This window comes from Pristiophorus japonicus, chromosome 14, assembly GCF_044704955.1.
Source record: "Pristiophorus japonicus isolate sPriJap1 chromosome 14, sPriJap1.hap1, whole genome shotgun sequence".
In the NCBI taxonomy this organism is placed as follows: Eukaryota; Metazoa; Chordata; class Chondrichthyes; family Pristiophoridae; genus Pristiophorus; species Pristiophorus japonicus.
The window spans coordinates 122,541,047-122,562,580 of record NC_091990.1 but is presented as its reverse complement, the minus strand read 5'-3'; the positions used below and the strand labels follow the sequence as shown (position 1 = coordinate 122,562,580).

At 42.8% G+C, this 21,534-nt stretch overlaps 1 protein-coding gene across 6 annotated transcripts in view; it reads right to left on the bottom strand.

Moving 5' to 3' along the window:
• Positions 1 to 19,790, bottom strand: part of LOC139280080 (golgin subfamily B member 1-like) — a 91,450-nt gene extending 71,660 nt beyond the window's left edge. For all 6 annotated transcript variants that reach the window (XM_070899569.1, XM_070899574.1, XM_070899573.1 and 3 more), the window contains exons 1-9: positions 19,544 to 19,790; positions 13,197 to 13,263; positions 12,663 to 12,809; positions 11,394 to 11,540; positions 8,422 to 8,544; positions 8,162 to 8,329; positions 5,923 to 6,117; positions 4,360 to 4,482; positions 1,404 to 1,517 (exon numbers count right to left, since the gene is read on the bottom strand). In XM_070899569.1, the coding sequence (XP_070755670.1) occupies positions 1,404 to 1,517; positions 4,360 to 4,482; positions 5,923 to 6,117; positions 8,162 to 8,329; positions 8,422 to 8,544; positions 11,394 to 11,540; positions 12,663 to 12,809; positions 13,197 to 13,244 (1,065 nt within the window). In that variant the 5' untranslated portion in view covers positions 13,245 to 13,263; positions 19,544 to 19,790. The remainder of the gene's footprint in view (positions 1 to 1,403; positions 1,518 to 4,359; positions 4,483 to 5,922; positions 6,118 to 8,161; positions 8,330 to 8,421; positions 8,545 to 11,393; positions 11,541 to 12,662; positions 12,810 to 13,196; positions 13,264 to 19,543) is intronic.
• Between the last annotated feature and the right edge of the window lie 1,744 nt (positions 19,791 to 21,534).

Genomic DNA, 21,534 nt, shown 5'->3' with positions numbered 1-21,534 from the left:
AGAAAATCAATAGTCTGAAATCTGGAATCCTCGACTGAATCCTTGCCGGGTTTTGAGCGGCGAGATCCGAAATCCGACAAAATCCAAAATCCGGCACACATTCGGTCGAGGATTCGGGATTTCAGACTTGATTTTCTTGTCTGAAATCCAGATCCTCGACCGATTTAATGCCGGATTTTGGGTTTTGCCTCAAAAATGTCCAGTTTTCGGACAATAATTCCAAACGACTCCATCAGCTGTGCGCAAAATGTCCGTTTTTTGGACAATTCCGGTTTTCCGGATTCGGGACATGCACCTGTAATGCAATACGCAGGAGAGCAGTTGAAGCTGTCAAGATCTAAAAGAACAAATATGCATCTTGACTAAAGTAGCTGATGGGAAAGTGAAGAGCATGATGATGGATTGGGATTCTGTTGCATTATAATCATAAGAGTTTATATATTTTCAGTATCTACTAATAGATCTGCCTTAATGCTGCTCATGATATGTTAAGTGAATGGGCCAGAATTTACTGCCAGCCGCAAAGCAATAGAAATCACAGCTGATCGCGAAGAAAGCTGCCCACAAAGATCTTGTGATCTCTGTGGCGAATACTTTAAGCCTTCTCAACGCTAATTTGATTGTAGTTCTGTCTTTAGGGCATCTCCAGCATGCAGCAGCAGTGATATCATCAAGCTGGCTAAGCAGCCAATCACATTGAAGAATTCTCACAGGCAGCAAACCAGGAATTAAAAAGCAGCTTTTATCATTCACTTTTTAAAAAAGAGCGAAGTAAAGATTGGGGCATACACATGGGGTTATGGTAGAAGCTTAAATATCAAAATTTAATTGAGAAACTTAAAAACTTTTTTTATTAGGATTTTAACAGCGATATTAGAGCGGAAAAGGCAAAGATTTTGTCAGTTGAGGTGATTTCAGTGATTGCCGGCTATTTGGCAGGTTCCACAGCACAGCCTGTGACGAAGCAAGGAATAACTGACCTCAACTTCAGGATTTCTGCGTTTATCTGCGTATGCGCTAAATCCTGAAGTTACGGTCCATTTCAGAGAGGTAATGACGGCAAACACGGAATTTCGACAACATTGCCACTGCAAAATCCGGGCCAACGTGGCAGCATAGGACACAACAGATCTGCAGTGCCACCTAGTGGCCACAAACTGAAACTAGTGCCACCAGGATCTGATTACATAGGCATCTTCAATGTTAAGTGTCAAGTGGAGTTTGTTTTGTTGCACAAACACAAGATTTTATAATTATAGTATATATAGATTTGTTTCGGAGATACTGCCTGTCACTTTAAATGTCATTACTGCAGGCTGAAAGAGAATCCTTCAGATGGTCAATTGCAGTGATCGTTTCCTTCACCATCAATTGACAAGAGCAGCAAGCAATGCTTTCCTCACCTTTATCTGCTGGTCTCTCCCGTCAAGCTCTTTCTGCAGCACATCTACAACTTGCGTCCTTCCCATTAGTACTTCCTCCTTTTCATGCAGTTTTTGTTTGAGGGCTTTCAACAACTGAAGGAATGAACAATAGAGTGAGCAATACAGATTCCTAACAACAACAAAAACCAGCAATACAAAATAGAAATCTCGTGCCAGCCACAAGGTTTGTAACCAGAATGCTGCAACCACTTGGTCTTGCTTCTGACCTTATTCTTATGGTGTTCCATAAAATCTCTATCTCCCAGATGTGTACCTCCTGTAAGGGAGAGGTAGCAACCAAGACTGAAATAAGTTTGAAGCCTCGGAAAGGGAGAAAACGATCAAGAATTGGAAGAAGGAATGGAAGGAAGAAATTCCAACAACAACTTGTATTTATAGAGCACCTTTAACATAGTAAAATGTCCCAAGGCACTTCACAGGAGCGTTACAAGACAAAACAAATGAATTTAACACCGAGCCACACAAGAGGAAATTACGGCAGTGTCTTAAAGGAGGAAAGAGAGGTTGAGGGGTTTAGGAAGGGAATTCCAGAGCTTGGAGCCCAGGCAGCTGAAGACACGGCCACCACGGTTGAGCGATTATAATCAGGGATGCTCAGGAGGGCAGAACTAGAGGAGTGCAGATAAACAGGTCTGATAAAGCCGATGGGGAGGGGGTGAAAGGGAAACAGGAAGAAAGGAAAGAGCAAGAGCCAAGGCCTCGACATATCTAGGGCATAAACACAGCAATAATTCTAACACCTGTGCCCACATTAGACTCAGGCATGCTACCTTGAAAGCAGCACAACACTGGGTATAAAAATGATCCCCCAACAATCTCGCTACATTGTGTAGGACAGGAGGGGCTATATGGATTCTAGATTCATTCCTGGATGTAGCAACAGTTTAATAAATAATGCATGCGCTATATTTATTATAAATTTCAGCATGTGATAATGCATCGGTGCATGCACTTAAAATGTTTAACCTTTTTTATAAATTGGAACTTGGTAGGATTTTGCCCATTGGTTTTTATTCTCCAAAAAAATGAAACCATTACACTTGCTTTCCTGATGTCTGACTGAACACAGCAACTCCTTTTTGTTAACTACTCTGAAATCATGATAAACTAACAAACATTGCACTGCATTCGTTATAGGTGAAAAAGGTTTAGATGCCCTACCTTTGGATTGAACAATTGATTGCAATCCAGGTGAATAGGGGATGTGATTTAGTAGTTTGTACTAGCTGCATTTGATATTTTGGGGCAAATAAACTGATCAGCAACACAAAAATCAAAGTCGAGCAAGATTACATCCAATAACAACAGAAAATGATTGAAACACTCAGGTGGTCAGGCAGCATAGGTGGAGAGAGAAACAGAGTTAACGTTTCAGGTCGATGACCTTTTGTCAGAACTCAAAGGATATCGACCTGAAATGTTAATTCTGTTTCTCTCTGCCAAAGTTGCCTGACCTGCTGAGTATTTCCAGCATTTTATTTCACATTTCCGCATCCGCAGCATTGTGCGTGAGATTACATGCATGATGGTTTCTGTCCAACGAGAAGTCTTTTTTTGTCCAATAGGAGACACTTTAACAAGGACAGATACCTGGTGAAATTGGCCCTTGCATTCGCTGAAACTATGAAATGATTTGGAAAAACAGTAATGGGTGCCTAGTGCACAAATCAGGGCAATATCGAAGCGCAGAGCAAACTGTCGGCATACAAGGGAGAGTGTTTGAGATGATTCTGCAATATTGGAGAATGAGAGCCATAATACACGAGCAGTATGATGATCCAACACTTATTCTGCAGTTACTATGCTTATCAACACAGAAATGTGAGGGTTTATCTCCCTACTTTTAAAGAAAGTGTTGCTGGTATAAATCAGGTTTGCATCTGTGACAAAGTAAAATTAAAGCTGTTCTATGTGATAAGTCAATGGAAATTGATTAGTGACATTAGGGTCAGAAATAAGGAGACAAGAAGACACGATAGTATACAGTAAATTAAGAGGTTTTTATTATTCCAGTCTACATAATACAGACTAAGTTTAACAGGCAATATGCAGTGACGCTGGAAAAAATGTTTTTGAAGTTTCTTTCCACAAAGCCATATTTTTTTTTTAATTGCCTGAACTAACTTTCAGCAGCTCAAGGAATTTGTATTATGGATGACTTATTTCAACTGGTTGACTTTGGGAACCTAGTCTAAAGATCTTTCTCCTGTACAATGAATTTGTCAAAGGTCTTGGAAACACCATTAAACTCAGAACTGGACAAGTTGCTAATGTGGTCCTCAGTATGTGTTTGAGACTTAGAATTCCATGGTTAGTGATTAACTTTTGAAAGTAAATCATTGTTGTTTAAATAACTTTAAAAAAGCAATTTTTCTGCTGCACATCCACCGTTTCAAAATAAAACCTACTACAAAATATTTCAGCTCCTGCAGTCGTGCAGTGATTGAATAAAACACATCACAATGAGCAAGAGAAACTACAACTCCCAGTCCGCACATGCAATGACATTGTGAAAGTTTATATTACACTTCATGTATAACTTACGTTTTTTCCAAATCTTATTTCAGACATTTAAAAATGATTCCACTTTTTTAAAATCAATTTGTCTTTAAGCTTAAATGAAATGTTTTATGGAGCCGAAACAGTCAACTGCAATGTCGGAAGCCTTAAGGTGACAAAAACACACGACAGATAAACCTGCAACATGGAAGTTATTTTAAAATGAATGCGACACAATTTTCACCAACTGAAAGCTGCAATTTACTTTGGTGGACTTTTAGCAGCATTCACAGAATCTTCCTCACAGAATCCACTTCGTACCTTTAAACGTGAACATCGATACCTCCGATTCCTTCATTCACATGTTAAATACAATAACTTATTTTATTTTTTTTAAATATGAAAAAATATTAACCTGTTCAAAATCTGCACTGGCATCCGATTTTGCAGCCACAATGAAGAGCTCCTGTTCGTGCTTCTGTGCCTGCTCAGCAAGTTTGTTTTCCTTTGCTTGAATCATTTCCTGAAACACACGAATCTGAAACAAACATTCCACCATGACAAGGGGATACTGATTAATGGGCCAGATTGTGCCGTCAAAATCATCATCATCATAGATAGTTCCTCGAAATCGAGTAAGACTTGCTTCCACTCCAAAAGTGAGTTATCAGGTGACTGACAGTCCAATACGGGAATTACAGTCTCGGTCACATGTGGGACAGACAGTGGTCGGAGGAAAGGGTGGGTGAGGAGTCTGGTTTGCCACACGCTCCTTCCGCTGCCTGCGCTTGTTTTCTGAATGCTCTCGGCGACGAGGCTCGAGGTGCTCAGCGCCCTCCCGGATGCTCTTCCTCCACTTAGGGCAGTCTTAGGCCAGGGACTCCCAGGTGTCGGTGGGGATGTTGCACTTTATCAAGGAGGCTTTGAGGGTGTCCTAAATACCCATGAGACTAATGGCGCTCGCCATTACTTATGCATAAATGGTACAGCAACTTCAGGCAAGGAGCAGATGCAGGATTAAATGCGACTATCCAAACGTTGCTGTCTGGGTTGCGCAGCTCTGTCGTTAGCATTGCGAAAACGGCGTCTCGCTGTCTGCCTCACCATTGAAATGCATTGAAGGACGTGAAGACCTTGTATTTGTGCGGTAAATATGAACTAAGCCCACCGCAGATATTTAGGGCTCATAATTACAAGTGTAAGCACCCTTTTAATGGCGTGGTAAGTGTTAATGACTGTCGGAGAGGTTGATTGGCACTGAAAAGTAATTCTAAGTGTGGAGTAACCTTCATTCAGGTCGAGAATTGTTTCAGGAGATATTTTAAAATGTCAAATTTTAAATTTGACATCTTTTTTTCCATACTTTTCCTTTCTGTCTCTTTTCTTTCTCTCTTAATCCAATTTTTCTTTCCCTCTCTTTATTTCTCTTTCTTTACCTAATTTGACATTGAATTCACCCCCTTTAATTCACCCTCCTTCCCAGTCATTCTGTTTATTTCCCAATTCTTAAATCTAACTGGTTAAGGAGCTACCCCTGTTGGTTTCCCTGTTCACTTAGGTCCCAAATGCACTTATCTAAAAAGGTGCCTCGCTGCAAGACACCTTTCCTTTGAAAAAAACACGACACACCAAATGCTGACACTTAAAAGAAACCTGACAAGCTCTTGACTGCTTGCCTACACAGCTATCTTACTGAAAAAAAGATTTGACCAATAATGCACCTTTAACAGCATTTAAAAAAAGCTGGACCATGCACCAATCAAACCTTGAAATATCCACTCCAAAACTGTTCAACACAAAGTTAAACTTAATGTTAAACTTGATCATAAAGAACATTAGCACCATAAAACTAGATAGAGGAGGTTGTCACCTGTCTGTTTTAAGCTACAAAGGCAAACCACAGACATATCTATGTGCTTTTGTGAAGGTAGGTCACTTCACACAACTGCTATCCTGATTGCAGTTTACTTGTACTTACATTTTTCATGTACATTGCTTCCTTCTCTTGGTATTGGGTTTTCTCTTTGTTGAGCTGGTCCTTCAGACTGTCGGCTTGTTCCTGGAGAAGGCTGAATCTTTCTTCACTCTCCTCCACCTTTCTGGTCAGACTGTGAACCATTGACTGCAAGTCACTGACAGAAGAATCCTTCCCTGCAACCTGATCCTGCACCGTCTGAATAAGAGAATGAAAACAAGTTTGAGATTTTTACAGTAATATCCACAGATTACATCTGATCACACCTACAATCACGATTACATTTGCAATTAAAAAAAATGCATTACTGTAAATGTCCATGCATACCAGATTCAGTCTGCAATCATAAGTCTCCCCAAACCAGAATGGAAGTAAAGGTAAGTTTGAAAGTATGGGCAAATAGACTAAATTACGAATAATTATGTACATGGGAGTGGACGTACAAATAAGTTAATCCTATGAGTATTAAAGGTTTTCTGAGTTTATCAGAGAGAACGATGCACACACAAGTTCACCAAGTAGTACAGGATATTAGAACTGAAAGGTTATATCAGGAAAGATTGACTAGAAAAGGGATGGCTGAAGGATGCTCTGATAGAGGCCTTTAAAAGTAACCTAACAAATACAATGCCATTAGCCTGAAAATGTTGTGCCCAACAGATGTCAAGTCGATAGTTGTGCTTTTGTACTGTACTCTTGCTTACAATTCAGGTGTTCTCCAGATACTTCTCATGCCCAACACAAAGGTACATTTCCACAGACAAGCCCACGGTCCAAATGAACCAAAGGGTGTCCCCTATACATGATGTAATGTGGGATAGAAGGTTGAATAAGGAACCTTTTACCAAAGAGGTATATACTGGAGATGACATGGACAAGCCCCAGATCAAAACGATGGGATTAATAACACTGAGAGACATTCATATCTCAAACTACGAATGAGGTTGATTAAGCAAAATGAAACAGAAACTGGAGCAAACTCAGCAGATGTCACTAGATAACAAGAGCATTCTTTTAACCCACTGTTCCAAAATAATAAAAGCCCGAGGGCTTAGTAGTTCTCACAGCTTGGGATACACATCTGATAGAAAAAGCTTTGTGAAACCAAAGTCCCTTTGAATCCTTTGTTAACGTCCCACCATATATCAATGCAGCAAAAGTACTGTCAAACTGGGAAAAGGCTCCAATATTAATTTCTATCCGGCAACTTTTTCAGAGCATGAAGCTGTCTATCAGACACTATGGCTAAAACACCTGCTGTAACAATTTTATACCCCTATTGAGTCAGCAACCTTAAACAATTAGCTCTGCCGCCTTGTATCTTAGTAATCAGTATTAACTATTTCCAACATCTTGGTGAATTTAACTTCTAAATTTTTGCTGAGAGGTCCACCTAGTGATGTCGGCTTCTGAATTGGCATCACCACACGAGATTGAACATGCATTTCATAGACACAGACAGGTTACAACCAGCAATCAGTAATAAAAGCACAGACTCCTCCCCTTCAGCTGCAACAATAACATTTAAACCTTTAATGACTTCATCAAGGAATACAATGCATTTAGTTTCTTTAGCAAATGAGTATACCATAGTTCAATAATTCTTCTCTACAAAACTCAATCCCTAAAATCTACAGAAAAGAAGTTTAACATGCTCCTTAAAAAAACGATTTCTTTATCTGTCCTCATATCTCCTTATGTGGCTCGGTGTCAAATTTTGGCTCCTGTAAAGCGCCTCGGGACGTTTTACTAAGTTAAAGGCGTTATATAAATGCAAGTTGGTTGTTGTTGTTGCAGACCACATGGAATGATTTAAATGCCAGGTTAGGCAATTGGTAATCAAGAGGGTTAATGTAAGGCATGAGTCAACAATGAGTTCTGACAAAGGGTCATCGACCTGAAACGTTAACTCTGTTTTTCTCTCCACAGATGCTGTCGGGACCTGCTGAGTATTTCTAGCATTTTATGTTTTTATTTAAGATTCTAACATCCGCAGTATTTTCCTTTTGTATGAGTCAACATTAACCGCCTACGAGTGTAGGAAAACTGAATTAGCTCTCAAATCTCGACACAGAAAAAAAGCAAAATCCTTAAATGCTGCGCAGCCCATTTGCCCATGTTAATCGTGGCAGACACTGGAATAGCAAAGTTGTGTTGCGAATGGAGAAGTCAAATTTACTCGAATGAAACCTAATGAGGAAGCAAAGGCAAATTGCTGTAATGAATTTTCCTGAAAGCTCACCTTAATTTCTTCACTAGGCAGAATTGTTTTTTGAGGTGCATGATCTGAAGCTGTAGCTAACTGAAGCTCAACAATATAGGCCTCTTTTTCAGCCAGTTTCTTATCCTTCTCAGCAAGCATCATGTCCATATCGGAGCCACGCTGCAGCTGGGCTTCCAGCTCTTTAAGCTGCACGTTATTAAAAATGAGACATGTCATGATTTGTAAGTCAAATATCCCAGCACAAGCAAACTAAGCAGATATATAAAAACAAAACTTACCTTATTCTTCAATTCTGAATCTTTTTTGCCAACCTGAGATTCTAGCTCTTCAATCTTTTTCCTCAACATCAAAATTTTACCTCGATTTGCAGATGCATGTTCCTGATCGCCATCACTGGATTGCTGGATTTAAAATCACACGTTCAATCCATCTGTCCTCATTAAAATATCCACATTTTATTATTAACAATTTACTGTAGGCTTTTATTAAATACTGCTTAAACACTTGGGGCTGGATTTTCGCAAAGTTTACGACTGGGTTTTCGCCACGATTTGACCCTCCACAGCAAAAACCCAGTCGTAAAGCTCGGGCAGGATCTTTGGCTCGTTGCTGGCGGTGGCAATGGGACGTACCACCGGGGAAAGCTGCGCCGGCGTGCAACGACGCGGATTGCGTTTGTGTCGGACTTTCCGCTCTCTCCGGAACCGTGCGCCATGCCCAGAATACCAACAGGTCAAACCTGTCGGTGCAGCCCTGCCAGCAACGGGAAGTATGAAAACCTGCAAAAAAGCTAAGTTCAAGTTTTAATTTTTTTTTCAGCAATTCAATAGATAAGTGTCTTGTAAATGTTCTTTTGAATACTTTTTGGATTTTTTCCCCCCCTCCCAAGGCCTCTCTCGCAACGTTCCCGGCCCCGGTATAAAGTTGCCAAAACTCACATTTTTGAGCGGCAAATCCTCATGTAACACCCCCACCCTTACCAATGCGCCCCGGCACAGACGTAAAACCCGAAAGTTCGGCCTAAAAACGGTAACGCAGCAAAAACAGTAAGTTTCACGCAACGCTACCGTTTTTGCTGAAAATTCGAGCCAAGGTGCCGATTGCATTTTTTCCGCTCACACATCACAAATGACAACATAGAATTATAGAAATATAGAAAATAGGTGCAGGAGTAGGCCATTCAAGCCTGCACCACCATTCAATATGATCATGCAACTTCAGTATCCCATTCCTGCTTTCTCTCCATACCCCTTGATCCCTTTAGCCAAAGGCCACATCTAACTCCCTTTTGAATATATCTAACAAACTGGCCTCAACAACTTTCTGTGGTAGAGAATTCCACAGGTTCAAAATTCTCTGAGTGAAGAAGTTTCTCCTCATCTCGGTCCTAAATGGCTTACCCCTTATCCTTAGACTGTGACCCCTGGTTCTGGACTTCCCCAACATCGGGAACATTCTTCCTGCATCTAACCTGTCCAATCCCATCAGAATTTTATATGTTTCTGTGAGAGCCCCTCTCATTCTTCTAAATTCCAGTGAATATAAGCCTAGTCGATCCAGTCTTTCTTCATATGTCAGTCCTGCCATCCTGGGAATCAGTCTGGTGAACCTTCGCTGCACTCCCTCAATAGCAAGAATGTCCTTCCTCAGATTAGGAGACCAAAACTGTACACAATATTCAAGGTGTGGCCTCACCAAGGCCCTGTGCAACTGCAGTAAGACCTCCCTGCTCCTATACTCAAATTCTCTCACTATGAAGGCCAAAATGCCATTTGCCTTCTTCACCGCCTGCTGTACCTGCATGCCAACTTTCAATGACTAATGTAGCATGACACCCAGGTCTCATTGCACCTCCCCTTTTCCTAATCGGTCACCATTCAGATAATATTCCGCCTCCCTGTTTTTGCCACCAAAGTATATAACCTCACATTTATCTACATTATACTGCATCTGCCATGCATTTGCCCATTCACCTAACCTATCCAAGTCACCCTGCAGCCTCTTAGCATCCCTCGTCACACTGCCACCCAGCTTAGTGTCATCTGCAAACTTGAAGATATTACATTCAATTCCTTCGTCCAAATCATTAATGCATATTGTAAATAGCTGGGGTCCCAGCACTGAACCTTGCGGTGCCCTACCAGTCACTTCCTGCCATTCTGAAAAGGACCCGTTTATTCCTACTCTTTACTTCCCGTCTGCCAACCAGTTCTCTATCCACGTCAATACATTACCCCCTATACCATGTGCTTTAATTTTGCGCACTAATCTCGTGTGGGACCTTGTCAAAAGCCTTTTGAAAGTCCAAATACACCACATCCACTAGTTCTCCCTTGTCCACTCTACTAGTTACATCCTCAAAAAATTCAAGAAGATTTGTCAAGCATGATTACCCTTTCATAAATCCATGCTGACTTGGACCGATCCTGTCACTGCTTTCCAAATACGTTGCTATTTCATCTTTAATAATTGATTCCAACATTTTCCCCACCACCGATGTCAGGCTAACCAGTCTATAATTCCGTGTTTTCTCTCTCCCTCCTTTTTTAAAAAGTGGTGTTACATTAGCTACCCTCCAATCCATAGGAACTGATCCAGAGTTTATAGAAGGTTGGAAAATGACCACTAATGCATCCACTATTTCTAGGGCCACTTCCTTAAGTACTCTGGGATGCAGACTATCAAGCCCTGGGGATTTATCGGCCTTCAATCCCATCAATTTCCCTAACACAATTTCCTGATTAATAAGGATTTCCTTCAGTTCCTCCTTCTCGCTATGATACAACACAGAAGGCCATTCAACCCATTGAGCCTGTGCTGGCTCTCTGAAGGAGCTATCCAATTAGTCTCACTCACCTGCTTTCCCCATAGCCCTGTAATTTTTTTTCTCTTCAAGTATTTATCCAATTCCCTTTTGAAAGTAACTGTTGAATCTGCTTCCACCACCCTTTCAGGCAGTGCATTCTAGATCCTAACAACTTAGAAGAAATTCTCATTGCACCTTTGGTTGTTTTGCTAGGCCATGCCTTTGAACACACATCACATAGCACATACTTATACACACTTATACAAATATGTAAACTGTAACTCAGTCAAAACTTTGAGAGGATAAAACATATGTTGCCAACTATAAAGCAATGATATTCAACATAGAATTCTGCTTTGCGTGATGCCTGTGATGTACTTCATCAGTAGGCCATTGTCTTAGCATCAGTTACCAGGTACAGATAATGTCAGTAATGTGCCACACCTTGTGCTTCCCTGTTGCCTGGTCCTTCGATCCAGAAGCACCAAGTTGCTTCTTCACATCTTCCAGCTGAGCAGTAAGTGATGTGACCTTTGCCTTTGACTGGAGCTTCATTTTGGAAACCTTTGCCTCAAAGGCATCCTTGTCTTCCTACAGTCAAATAAATTAAACGTTACATTGCGACTACATGATCTTTCTATTGTTTTGAAATCCAGTATTACAGAACAAGGATTTGAATGAATGTTTTATCAGGACCATCAGGTGATAGATGTTCGATAGGCAAGGGTATTAAAGGTTACGGAACCAAGGCAGGTAGAGCAGATGGAGTTCATATGCAGATCAGCCATGATCTAACTGAATGGCAGAACAGGCTCGAGGGACTGAATGGCCTACTCTTGTTCTTGAGACTTGTAGGTTTCACATTAGGCAGGTTTACAGGAGAAATACAGCCTCGTGAATAAGGGTGCACTCACACTACAAATGCAGCATGGCTTGCAGCCTGTATCAGGGCCCAACATGAAACGACAGCAAAGCAGACTCTCTGGAGGTGGGAGTCTTGGGGTCAAGTCAGACCTTATCTCTAGATGTAAAGAAAGACTTGCATTTATATAGCGGACCCCAGGACGTCCCAAAGCACTTTACAACCAATGAAGTACTTTTTGAAGTGCAGTTACTGTTTGATTGTAGGAAACGCGGCAGCCAATTTGCTCACAGCAAAGTCCCACACAAAGCAATGCAATAATCAGCGGATAATCTATTGTGTTGGTTGAGGGATAAATATTGGCCCAGGACACCAGGGATAACTTTCCTGCTCTTTTTTGAAATAATGCAGTGGGATCTTTTACGTCCACCTGAGGGGGCAGACAGGGCCTCGGTTTAACGTCTCATCCGAAAGACGGCACCTCGACAGTGCAGTCCTCCCTCAGCACTGTACTGCAGGCCTGAATTTTGTGCTCAAGCCACTGGAGTGGGAGTCGAACCCATGACCTTCTGCTTCAGAGGCGAGAGTGTCAGTGCACTTGTGTTAATTAAACATGAGCGTGTTGATCAGGTGAACAAATGAACAAGAAGCATTGTTAATTATTTTTACTCACAAACGGGTTCTTGGTCAAATGATAAAATGTACAAGGCAACAGTCTTGTACCCTCTATTTTAGTCTTGGAGCTTAAGTTTTAAATTGGAATTCAACTCGCAGAAGGTAAAGTATACAGTGCATTGCAACAACTCACTCAAAAAAAAGGCTAAAAGCACATGACTTGGATTCTATATTACCTTCAGCTGCTGATCTTTCACATGAAGCTGGTTATCTTTCTCCCGAATTAGTTCTTTCAGTTGCAATACCAGTTGTTCATTCTGGGCCAGCTGCTCGGTTAAATCTGCTACAGAATGATTGCCAACACTCTGCTGGGAGCTCGGTGCCTGTTTGTGTGGATTGGACGCAATTAGTATCGACACAGTAATAAACAGCATGTGAATCCTGCATTAGCGATCACATGTCTACAATCCTTCCAAATTAGTTGAGTTGTAAAACAATAGTGTTTAAGTCAGTTACAAAAGACAAGATACGAGCAATTTAGTGAAAGAGGGTTGATAATGACCAGAGAATGGAGACAAACTATAAGACACATCCACAAGTTAAATACATCAAAAAGCACTTTCATAGGCATGTTTTTCAAAACTGTAATCAAAAGCATGCAATTGCAGTCCACAAACCATTTTGTAGCAAACAAAATATATCACAAATCATCTTTATGTCAACATAAATGGAGCTACAGGAAAGGGCACAGTTGTTTAAGACATACTTACCCCTGCTGGTGCAGGGGCCGGCTCGTCTGGAGAGTACCACTTCCACATGGCTTTTTCTTATAAGTGGCTGCAAATCAACCAAAATAATAATTAGGTCCTTCCAAAACACAGCTTATTTAAATATAATTTTAACAGCCAACGAGTGACTATCCTCATTGGAAGCAGTGGCTAGAGGCTCTGTGGTTGAGGTGGCTCCAAGATGGCGATAGAAGTTTGGAATAAAGGATGGGAAGCATTCGACGATGTAATACATAATAAATCTTTCTGCTAAAGTGGAGCGTGCACCTGCAGAGACCAGGAAATGTTCTTGTTTAGTAAACACAGCTTCAAACATTCAGTGGTCAGGGAAAGTTGAATATTAAAATACAGTGTAACTTCACTGTAACAAACACTGCTTGTAATGAACCCCCGGTTTTATTGCTCCCAATGTCAGGACATGATTTTTTTCCAATCAAAAGCAGTCCGACAAGGAACACTTAAAACAGGATATACCCGGACTGACTCAGATACGATGATGGAATTCAAGCTGAGGCGAACTATAAGATAACCTATTGTTGCGCGAATCTCACACAGCTTGTGCATTTGCTATCTGATAAGACGGTCCACCGTCTGCTCACAACGAAACGCGAGAAAGAAACTGGCATGTGGAAACCGCAATCCGGCAACGTGCGTGAAGATGGCAAGGAAGAGGCCGCCTTTGTCTCTGAAAACAAAACTTCCAATCATCGATGATCTGCACCATGAAGGAAAATCGCAATCCACTATTTGCAAAGAGCTCAACTGAGCAAAGAGCGCCGTTGAGTCAGGGAGACAGTGAGGAAACTTCTGGCAACGAGGATGTGGAAGGCACAGAACCATGTGAAAGATGTGATTGCACTGGAGGGTACAGAGGAGATTTACGAGGATGTTGCCTGGACTGGAGAATTTTAGCTATGAGGAAAGATTGGAGATACTGGGTCTGTTTTCTTTGGAACAGAGGAGGCTGAGGGGAGACCTTATTGAGGTGTATAACATTATGAGGGGCCGAGATCGAGTGGATAGGAAGGATCTGTTTCCCTTAGCAGAGGGGTCAGCAACCAAGGGACATAGATTTAAAGTAATTGGTAGAAGGTTTAGAGGGGTTTTGAGTGCAAATTTCTTCACCGGGTCTGGAACTCCCTCACCACCTTTAAAAAATACTTGGATGTGCATTTGAAGTGCAGTAACCTACAGGGCTATGGACCAAGAGCTGGAAAGTGAGCTTCGGCTGGATAACTCTTTGTCAGCCGGCGCGGACACGATGAGCCAAAATTGCCTCCTTCCATGCTGTAAATTTCTATGATTCTATGAACCAGTTCCCTTTACTGGATGAGTTCAGAAAGGCAACAGCAACTATGCGGAACTTCACACAGTCATTACCTGGAACTGCGGATCGTTTTGGATGGGTTAACAAGATAGAAACCACGATCGATGAGAAAAGCACAATAGGGAGCAATTTCCACTGTATAGTTTTAAAAATTTAAAACAGAATAAAGTGATGCTCAATTCAAATCGGTAATTTTTCTGATGCAAATGGGACATGGCAATTGCAACGCTTGCCAAACAATTGTGAACGCCCTGATGGAATGATCCTTTCCACTGGTCCCGAGGAGATTCGTTAAGTGTAGTTCGACTGCATGCTGGTCAATCTCAGGTTGGAGATTAGAAGTGCACGTTAGAAGCATTTTAAGATTGTTTTGTATCTTTCACAAATGTCTCATGTATCTTATTTTGTAATAGCAAAACCACATGCAGCACAGCTCACGACAAGTCTAAGAATGGCGCACTTATATGATGTAAAGTCTAAATGCTTGTCCCTTTAAGGCAGTGAGGTTTTATTAGGTCAAGTCAGAGATGCCTTTAAGGGGAAGCTCGATAAGCGCACGAGGGAGAAAGGAGTAGAAGGATTGACTGAGTGATGGGATTAGAGGAAAAGGGGTGAGAGGAGGCACGGACCGGTTGGGCCGAATAGCCTAGCTCTGTGCTGTAAATACAGTATAATGCTGATTGCTGTTCTGTAAATACTGGATTCTGAGCCCAATTGAAAGATAGCTGCGAAGCAGAAACTGGGCAAGTTCACACAAGGTTGTGCATCTATCACGTATCCAATACACTCCGCACTTGGTTATAAATGTCAACCAATTCACAATAAAGCTGTATTTTTCTGGCCTGAAGCCAGAAATTTACCAGCATCTGTATTTCCAAGGACTTCCCAAGCACCTGCAGTTAGCTGCATTTGCCAGTTTAGGCTCCCTCCCCACAAGGGAATTCTTGAGTAGCAGCATGGAAGAAATGGGCTAAGTTTAAAGCACAGCTCTATCTTCGCAGCTAAACGTCGCAACCATGTTCCAGAACCAAGATGCCCAGTGAAGAATGCCACAGCTGATCAGCTAGTTTCAAACAAATCCATTGCTCAGCCTCACTGCAGCTCAGTCGGTATGAATAAAGTTAACCATCCTGCAGTGGGCAGAGCTGGTGTAGGGTTACCGTGGTATCCAAGCGCAGGCACAGCTTTACAGCATGCACTCGGAACAGCTGTTATCTAATTCTGTGAACAACATTCACTGTTATTATTTATAGATTTCCTATGCTTATATACATATTATTGGTGCTTCCATTTTAACTTAAGGATGTAAGGAAAGAACTTGCATTCTTCAGCACCTTTCATGTCCACAGGACATTACAAAGCACTTCAAAGCCACTGGAGTACTTCTGAAGTCCAGTCACTGCTGTAATGTAGGGAAACGTAGCAGCAATTTGTGCACAGCAAGGTTCCGCAAATTTTGATGGAGTTGGTTAAGGGATAAATGCTGGCCAATCTCCTGCTCTTCTTTGAATAATGCCATAGGATATTTTATGTCCACGTGAGAGAAGTTTAACATCTCATCCAAATGATGGAACCTCGTACAGTGGAGCACTTCCTCACCACTGCACTGAAGTGTCAGCCCTGAGTGGGACATGAACCTGTGGCCTGACTCAGAAGCAGGTGTCCGACCCAGGAGTCAAAACAGACACTGAAATGACTGTAAAGTGAATCGCTGGTACTCTACTGGTTTTGCACTAAAAATTAGTTCAATTAAGAGCCGGGAAATGGATGTTCCTCAGCTAATGGAATGGAAATTACTTGCAAATTATCTTCCATATTGTGTCAATTTTTGCCAGTGAAACAATCCTTGTAACTTCTGACTCACGGCACTTCCAAGCACGTACAAGAGTGAACATAATTTACAGGAGACATTACATTATTATGAGCTACAAAATGAATTTGGGAGAAAAAAATGGTATTCTTATATTTTTTGAAGGATAGTGCATTGCTGAAACTTTGCAACGTTGCTTTCGCCCCCAAAATCACAATATGAATATATAAAAATTAGATGGTCTTGCCCAACACTGACTAAATCCAGACAGCATTATTCACGTAGAAAGGTTCTACTCGAGCCAAACTCAATAACACTCATTCTCTTCTGGGCTGCAAAATTACTCAGTTTTCAAAAGCAATTTAATCGTATACACACAACTGATCCGCTAATCTAGCCAATTCCAATTCCTTCCATATTGTATCTGAGACAGCCTCAGTAACTAAATTTATAGTACCCACAAACAGCCTGGGCTCACACGAAACGAGTCTGCTCTGCCAATTATGCGAAATGGCAACCCTGGGCCATTTAGCCCCCCGTGCTTGTTCCGCCATTAAATGAGATCATGGCTGATCTGTGACTTAACTCCATACCATATACCGACCCACCTTTGGCCCATATCCCTCAATATCTTTGGTTAACAAAAAATTATCAATCTCAGATTTAAAATTAACAATTGATCTAGCATCAATTGTCATTTGAGGATGAGTTTTCCAAACTCCTACCACCACTTGCGTATAAAGGTGTTTACTAACTTTTAGGCTATGTCCCCTAGTCCTAGACTCCCCAACCAGCGGAAATAAGTTTCTCTCTATCTACCCTCTCAGGCCCCCTTAATATCTTGAAAACTTCGGATCAAATTACCCATTAACCTTCTAAATTCCAGGGAATACAGTTCTAGTTTGTATAATCTCGCCTCGTAAAGGAGTGCAGGCATGATGACAGGAGCCCAGGTGGCAGGAGGTCAGATCCTCCTTGAAATCAGCAACACAGTCAAACCCAACTAGTACGCTCATGCATACTTAATAATAACAGTGATCCTGCCAGAACCATTACATTAAAATATTTGCACTTGGAAAGACTTGCACCTATATAGCCCCGTTCCAAAAGCACTTTACTGCCAATTAAGTACTTTTGAAGTGTAGTCACTGTTGTCATGTAGGAAACCAATTTGCACACAGCAAGCTCTTACAAACAGCAATGTGATAATGGCCAAATAATCTGTTTAAGTGATGTCCATTGAGAGATGAATATTGACCAGGACACCGGGGATAACTCCCCTGCTCTTCCTCGAAATAATGCCGTGGGATCTTTTACGTCCACCTGAGAGGGCAGACGATGATTCATCCAAAAGACAGTTCCTCAGACAGACAGCGAAGCACTCCCTCAGTACGGCACTGGAGGGTCAGCCTAGATTTTTGTGCTCGAATCCAGATAGTGCCCTGGAGTGGGACTTTAACATAGAAACATAGAAAATAGGTGCAGGAGTAGGCCATTCGAGCCTGCACCGCCATTCAATAAGATCATGGCTGATCATTCCTTCAGTACCCCTTTCCTGCTTTCTCTCCATACCCCTTGATCCCCTTAACCGTAAGGGCCATATCTAACTCCCTCTTGAATATATCCAATGAACTGGCATCAACAACTCTCTGCGGCAGGGAATTCCACAAGTCAACATCTCCTCATCTCAGTCCTAAATGGCCAACCCCTTATCCTAAAACTATGTCTCCTGGTTCTGGACTTCCCCAACATCGAGAACATTCTTCCCGCATCTAACCTGTCCAGTCCCATCAGAATCTTATATGTTTCTATGAGATCCCCTCTCATCCTTCTAAACTCCAGTGAATAAAGGCCCAGTTGATCTAGTCTCTCCTCATATGACAGCCCAGCCATCTCTGGAATCAGTCTGGTGAACCTTCACTGCACTCCCTCAATAGCAAGAACATCCTTCCTCAGACTCAGAGATCAAAACTGAACACAATATTCCAGGTGAGGCCTCACTAAGGTCCTGTACAACTGCAGTAAGACCTCCCTGCTCTTATATTCAAATCCCCTAGCTATGAAGGCCAACATACCATTTGTCTTCTTTACCGCCTGCTGTACCTGCGTGCCCACTTTCAGTGACTGATGAACCATGATGACACCCAGGTCTCGTTGCACCTCCCCTTTTTCTAGTCTGCCAACATTCAGATAATATTCTGCCTTTGTCTTTTTGCCCCCAAAATGGATAACCTCATATTTATCCACATTAACGCATGATCTTCAGACTCAAAGAGTCTCAGCATAATTTCATTTAACTGTCCTAACGAATGATGAGCATGTTGATCAGATTAACAACTGAAGAAGCATTGATGATTATTTTTACTCATAAACAAGTTCCTTGTTAAAACGAGTGACAGCCTAGATTTTTGTGCTAAAGTCTCTGGAGTGGGTGCAAACCCAAAACCTTGATTCAGGGGCGAGAGTGCTACCCACTGATCACAGTCCTGGCATGATCACAAAATCATAGAATGTTTACAGCACAGGAGGAAGCCATTTCTGCCCATCGAGCCCATGTTGGCTCTCTGCTTCAGCTAGTCCCAATCCTTCACCCTGTCCCAATCCTTCACCCTTTCCCCATAGCCCTGCAAATATTTTTCCTTCAGGTACTTATCCAATTCCCTTTTGAAAGGCACAATTGAGCGTGCCTCCACCATCCTCTCAGGCAGTTCATTCCAGATCCTAACTACTCACTGCGCAATAAAACCTTACCCTCATGTGGCCTTTAGATCTTGTGCCAATTACCTTAAATCTGTGTCCTCTAGGTCTCGACCCTTCCGCCAATGGGAACAGTGTCTCTCCATCTACTCTGTTCAGACAAGGTAGTGAAACGTCCCAAGGCACTTCACAGGAGCGTTATGAGATTTTTTTTTTAAATTGACACCAAGCCATATAAGTAGATTTTGAACACCTCTGTCAAATCTCCTTCCCACCTTCTCTGCTCTCAGGAGAACAACCCCAGCGTCTCCTGTCTATCCACGGAACTGAAACCCCCTCATTCCTGCAACCATTGAAAAAAACATAAAGATCCAAAGGTGAAAGCTGACCTGGGCTGCATGAATACAAGTGCCCCTGCCACTTAAACAGGAATGAGCACAGGTTGCCCCTGCCCCACACCTGGGCCAAGCTGCGCATGCGCTCTGCCAGCCCTACCTGAGGCTGCTGCAGGCGGAGCGCGGCCTGGCTTCAACTCGTGTCGGCGGCTCTGGGGGGGGTGGGAGGTGGGGAAGGCTCACAGCGCCATGTCGCTGTTATCGTCGGGACCCGTGCGCGGCCCTCCCTGCTCCAGTGGAGGGTGGGCTACCGCCAGGCAGCTGAAACCTCCTCCTCCCTCCGCCGCTGCCGCCCCTTCCTCTCCGGTCACCGACCGAACGACGAACCGCTGCTCCGAAGCGCTGAGCTTGGCCGACGCGTGACGCAAGCACGTTCGACCAGTTGTGGCACGCACGGAAACGCAGCTTGCGTCATGCATAGTTTGCAGACACCTGGCCACAAGGAGGAGCATGGAGCAGAACCCTTCACAATGGGGATAAATGATCCCACTGCTGCAAGAATGGCATCGATAGCAAACCCACTAAACATTGGAAGCTGGTTTATTTGATTTTATATATCAACAGTGAGATGCATATCACCTACCAGAGGCCTTTGGCCTACGAAGCTGTAGTGACACCCGCCCTCCTGTATGGCTCAGAGACATGGACCATATACAGCAGACACCTCAAAGCGCTGGAGAAGTACCACCAACGATGTCTCCGCAAGATCCTGCAAATCCATTGGGAGGACTGACGCACCAACATCAGTGTTCTCGCCCAGGACAACATCCCCAGCATCGAAGCACTGACCACACTCGACCAGCTCCGTTGGGCAGGCCACGTCATCCGCATGCCCGACACGAGTCTCCCAAAGCAAGCGCTCTACTCGGAACGCCTACACGGCAAGCAAGCCCCAGGTGGGCAGAGGAAACATTTCAAGGACACCCTCAAAGCCTCCTTGATAAAGTGCAACATCCCCACCGATACCTGGGAGTCCCTGGCCAAAGACCGCCCAAAGTGGAGGAAGAGCATCCAGGAGGGCGCTGAGCGCCTCGAGTCTTGTTGCCGAGAGCATGCAGAAAGCAAGCACAGACAGCGGAAGGAGCGTGTGGCAAACCAAACTCCCCACCCACCCTTTCCTTCAATAACTGTTCGTCCCACCTGTGACAGAGACTGTAATTCCCGTATTATACTGTACAGTCATCTGTGAACTAATTTTTGGAGCGGAATCAAGTCTTTCTCGATTTCGGGGGACTGCCTATGATGGTGATGACCTTAGCAGAGCTACAGTGACTAGACAGATTTTTGAATGATAAGGGAATAAAGGGTTAAGAGGACAATGCAAAGAAGTGGAGCTGAGTCCATGATCAGATGAGCCATGATCTTTTTCAATGGCGGAGCAGGCTCGAGGGGCCAAATGGCCTACTCCTACTCCTATTTCTTATGTTCTTATGTATTACACTTCAAAAAGTGCTTCAAAAGCAAAATACTGCGGATGCTGTAAATCTGAAATAAAAAGCAGAATATGCTGGGAATAGTCAGTGGGTCAGGCAGCAGTGGAGAGAGAAATAGAGTTAATGATTCAGGTTGATGACCTTTCATCGGACAAAGGTCAACAACCTGAAATGGTAACTCTGTTTTTCTCTCCACAGATAAACAAAGACTTGCATTTATATAGCGCCTTTCACGAGTGCCAGACATCTCAAAGCGCTTTACAGACAATGAAGTACTTTTGGAGTGTAGTTGCTGTTGTAATGTGGGAAACACAGCAGCCAACTTTCGCACAGCAAACTCCCACGAACAGCAATGTGATAATGACCAGATAATCTGTTTTTTAAATTATGTTGATTGATGGATAAATATTGTTCAGGATACCGGGGAGAACTCCCCTGCTCTTCTTCAAAATAGTGCCATGGGATCATTTACATCCACTTGACAGGGCAGACGGAGCCTCAGTTTATCATTTCATCTGAAAGACGACACCTCCGACAGTGCAGCAGTCCCTCAGCACTGCACTGGAGTGTCAGCCTAGATTTATGTGCTCAAGTTTCTGGAGTGGGACTTGAACCCACAACCTTCTAACTCAGAGGCAAGTGTGCTGTCCACTGAGCC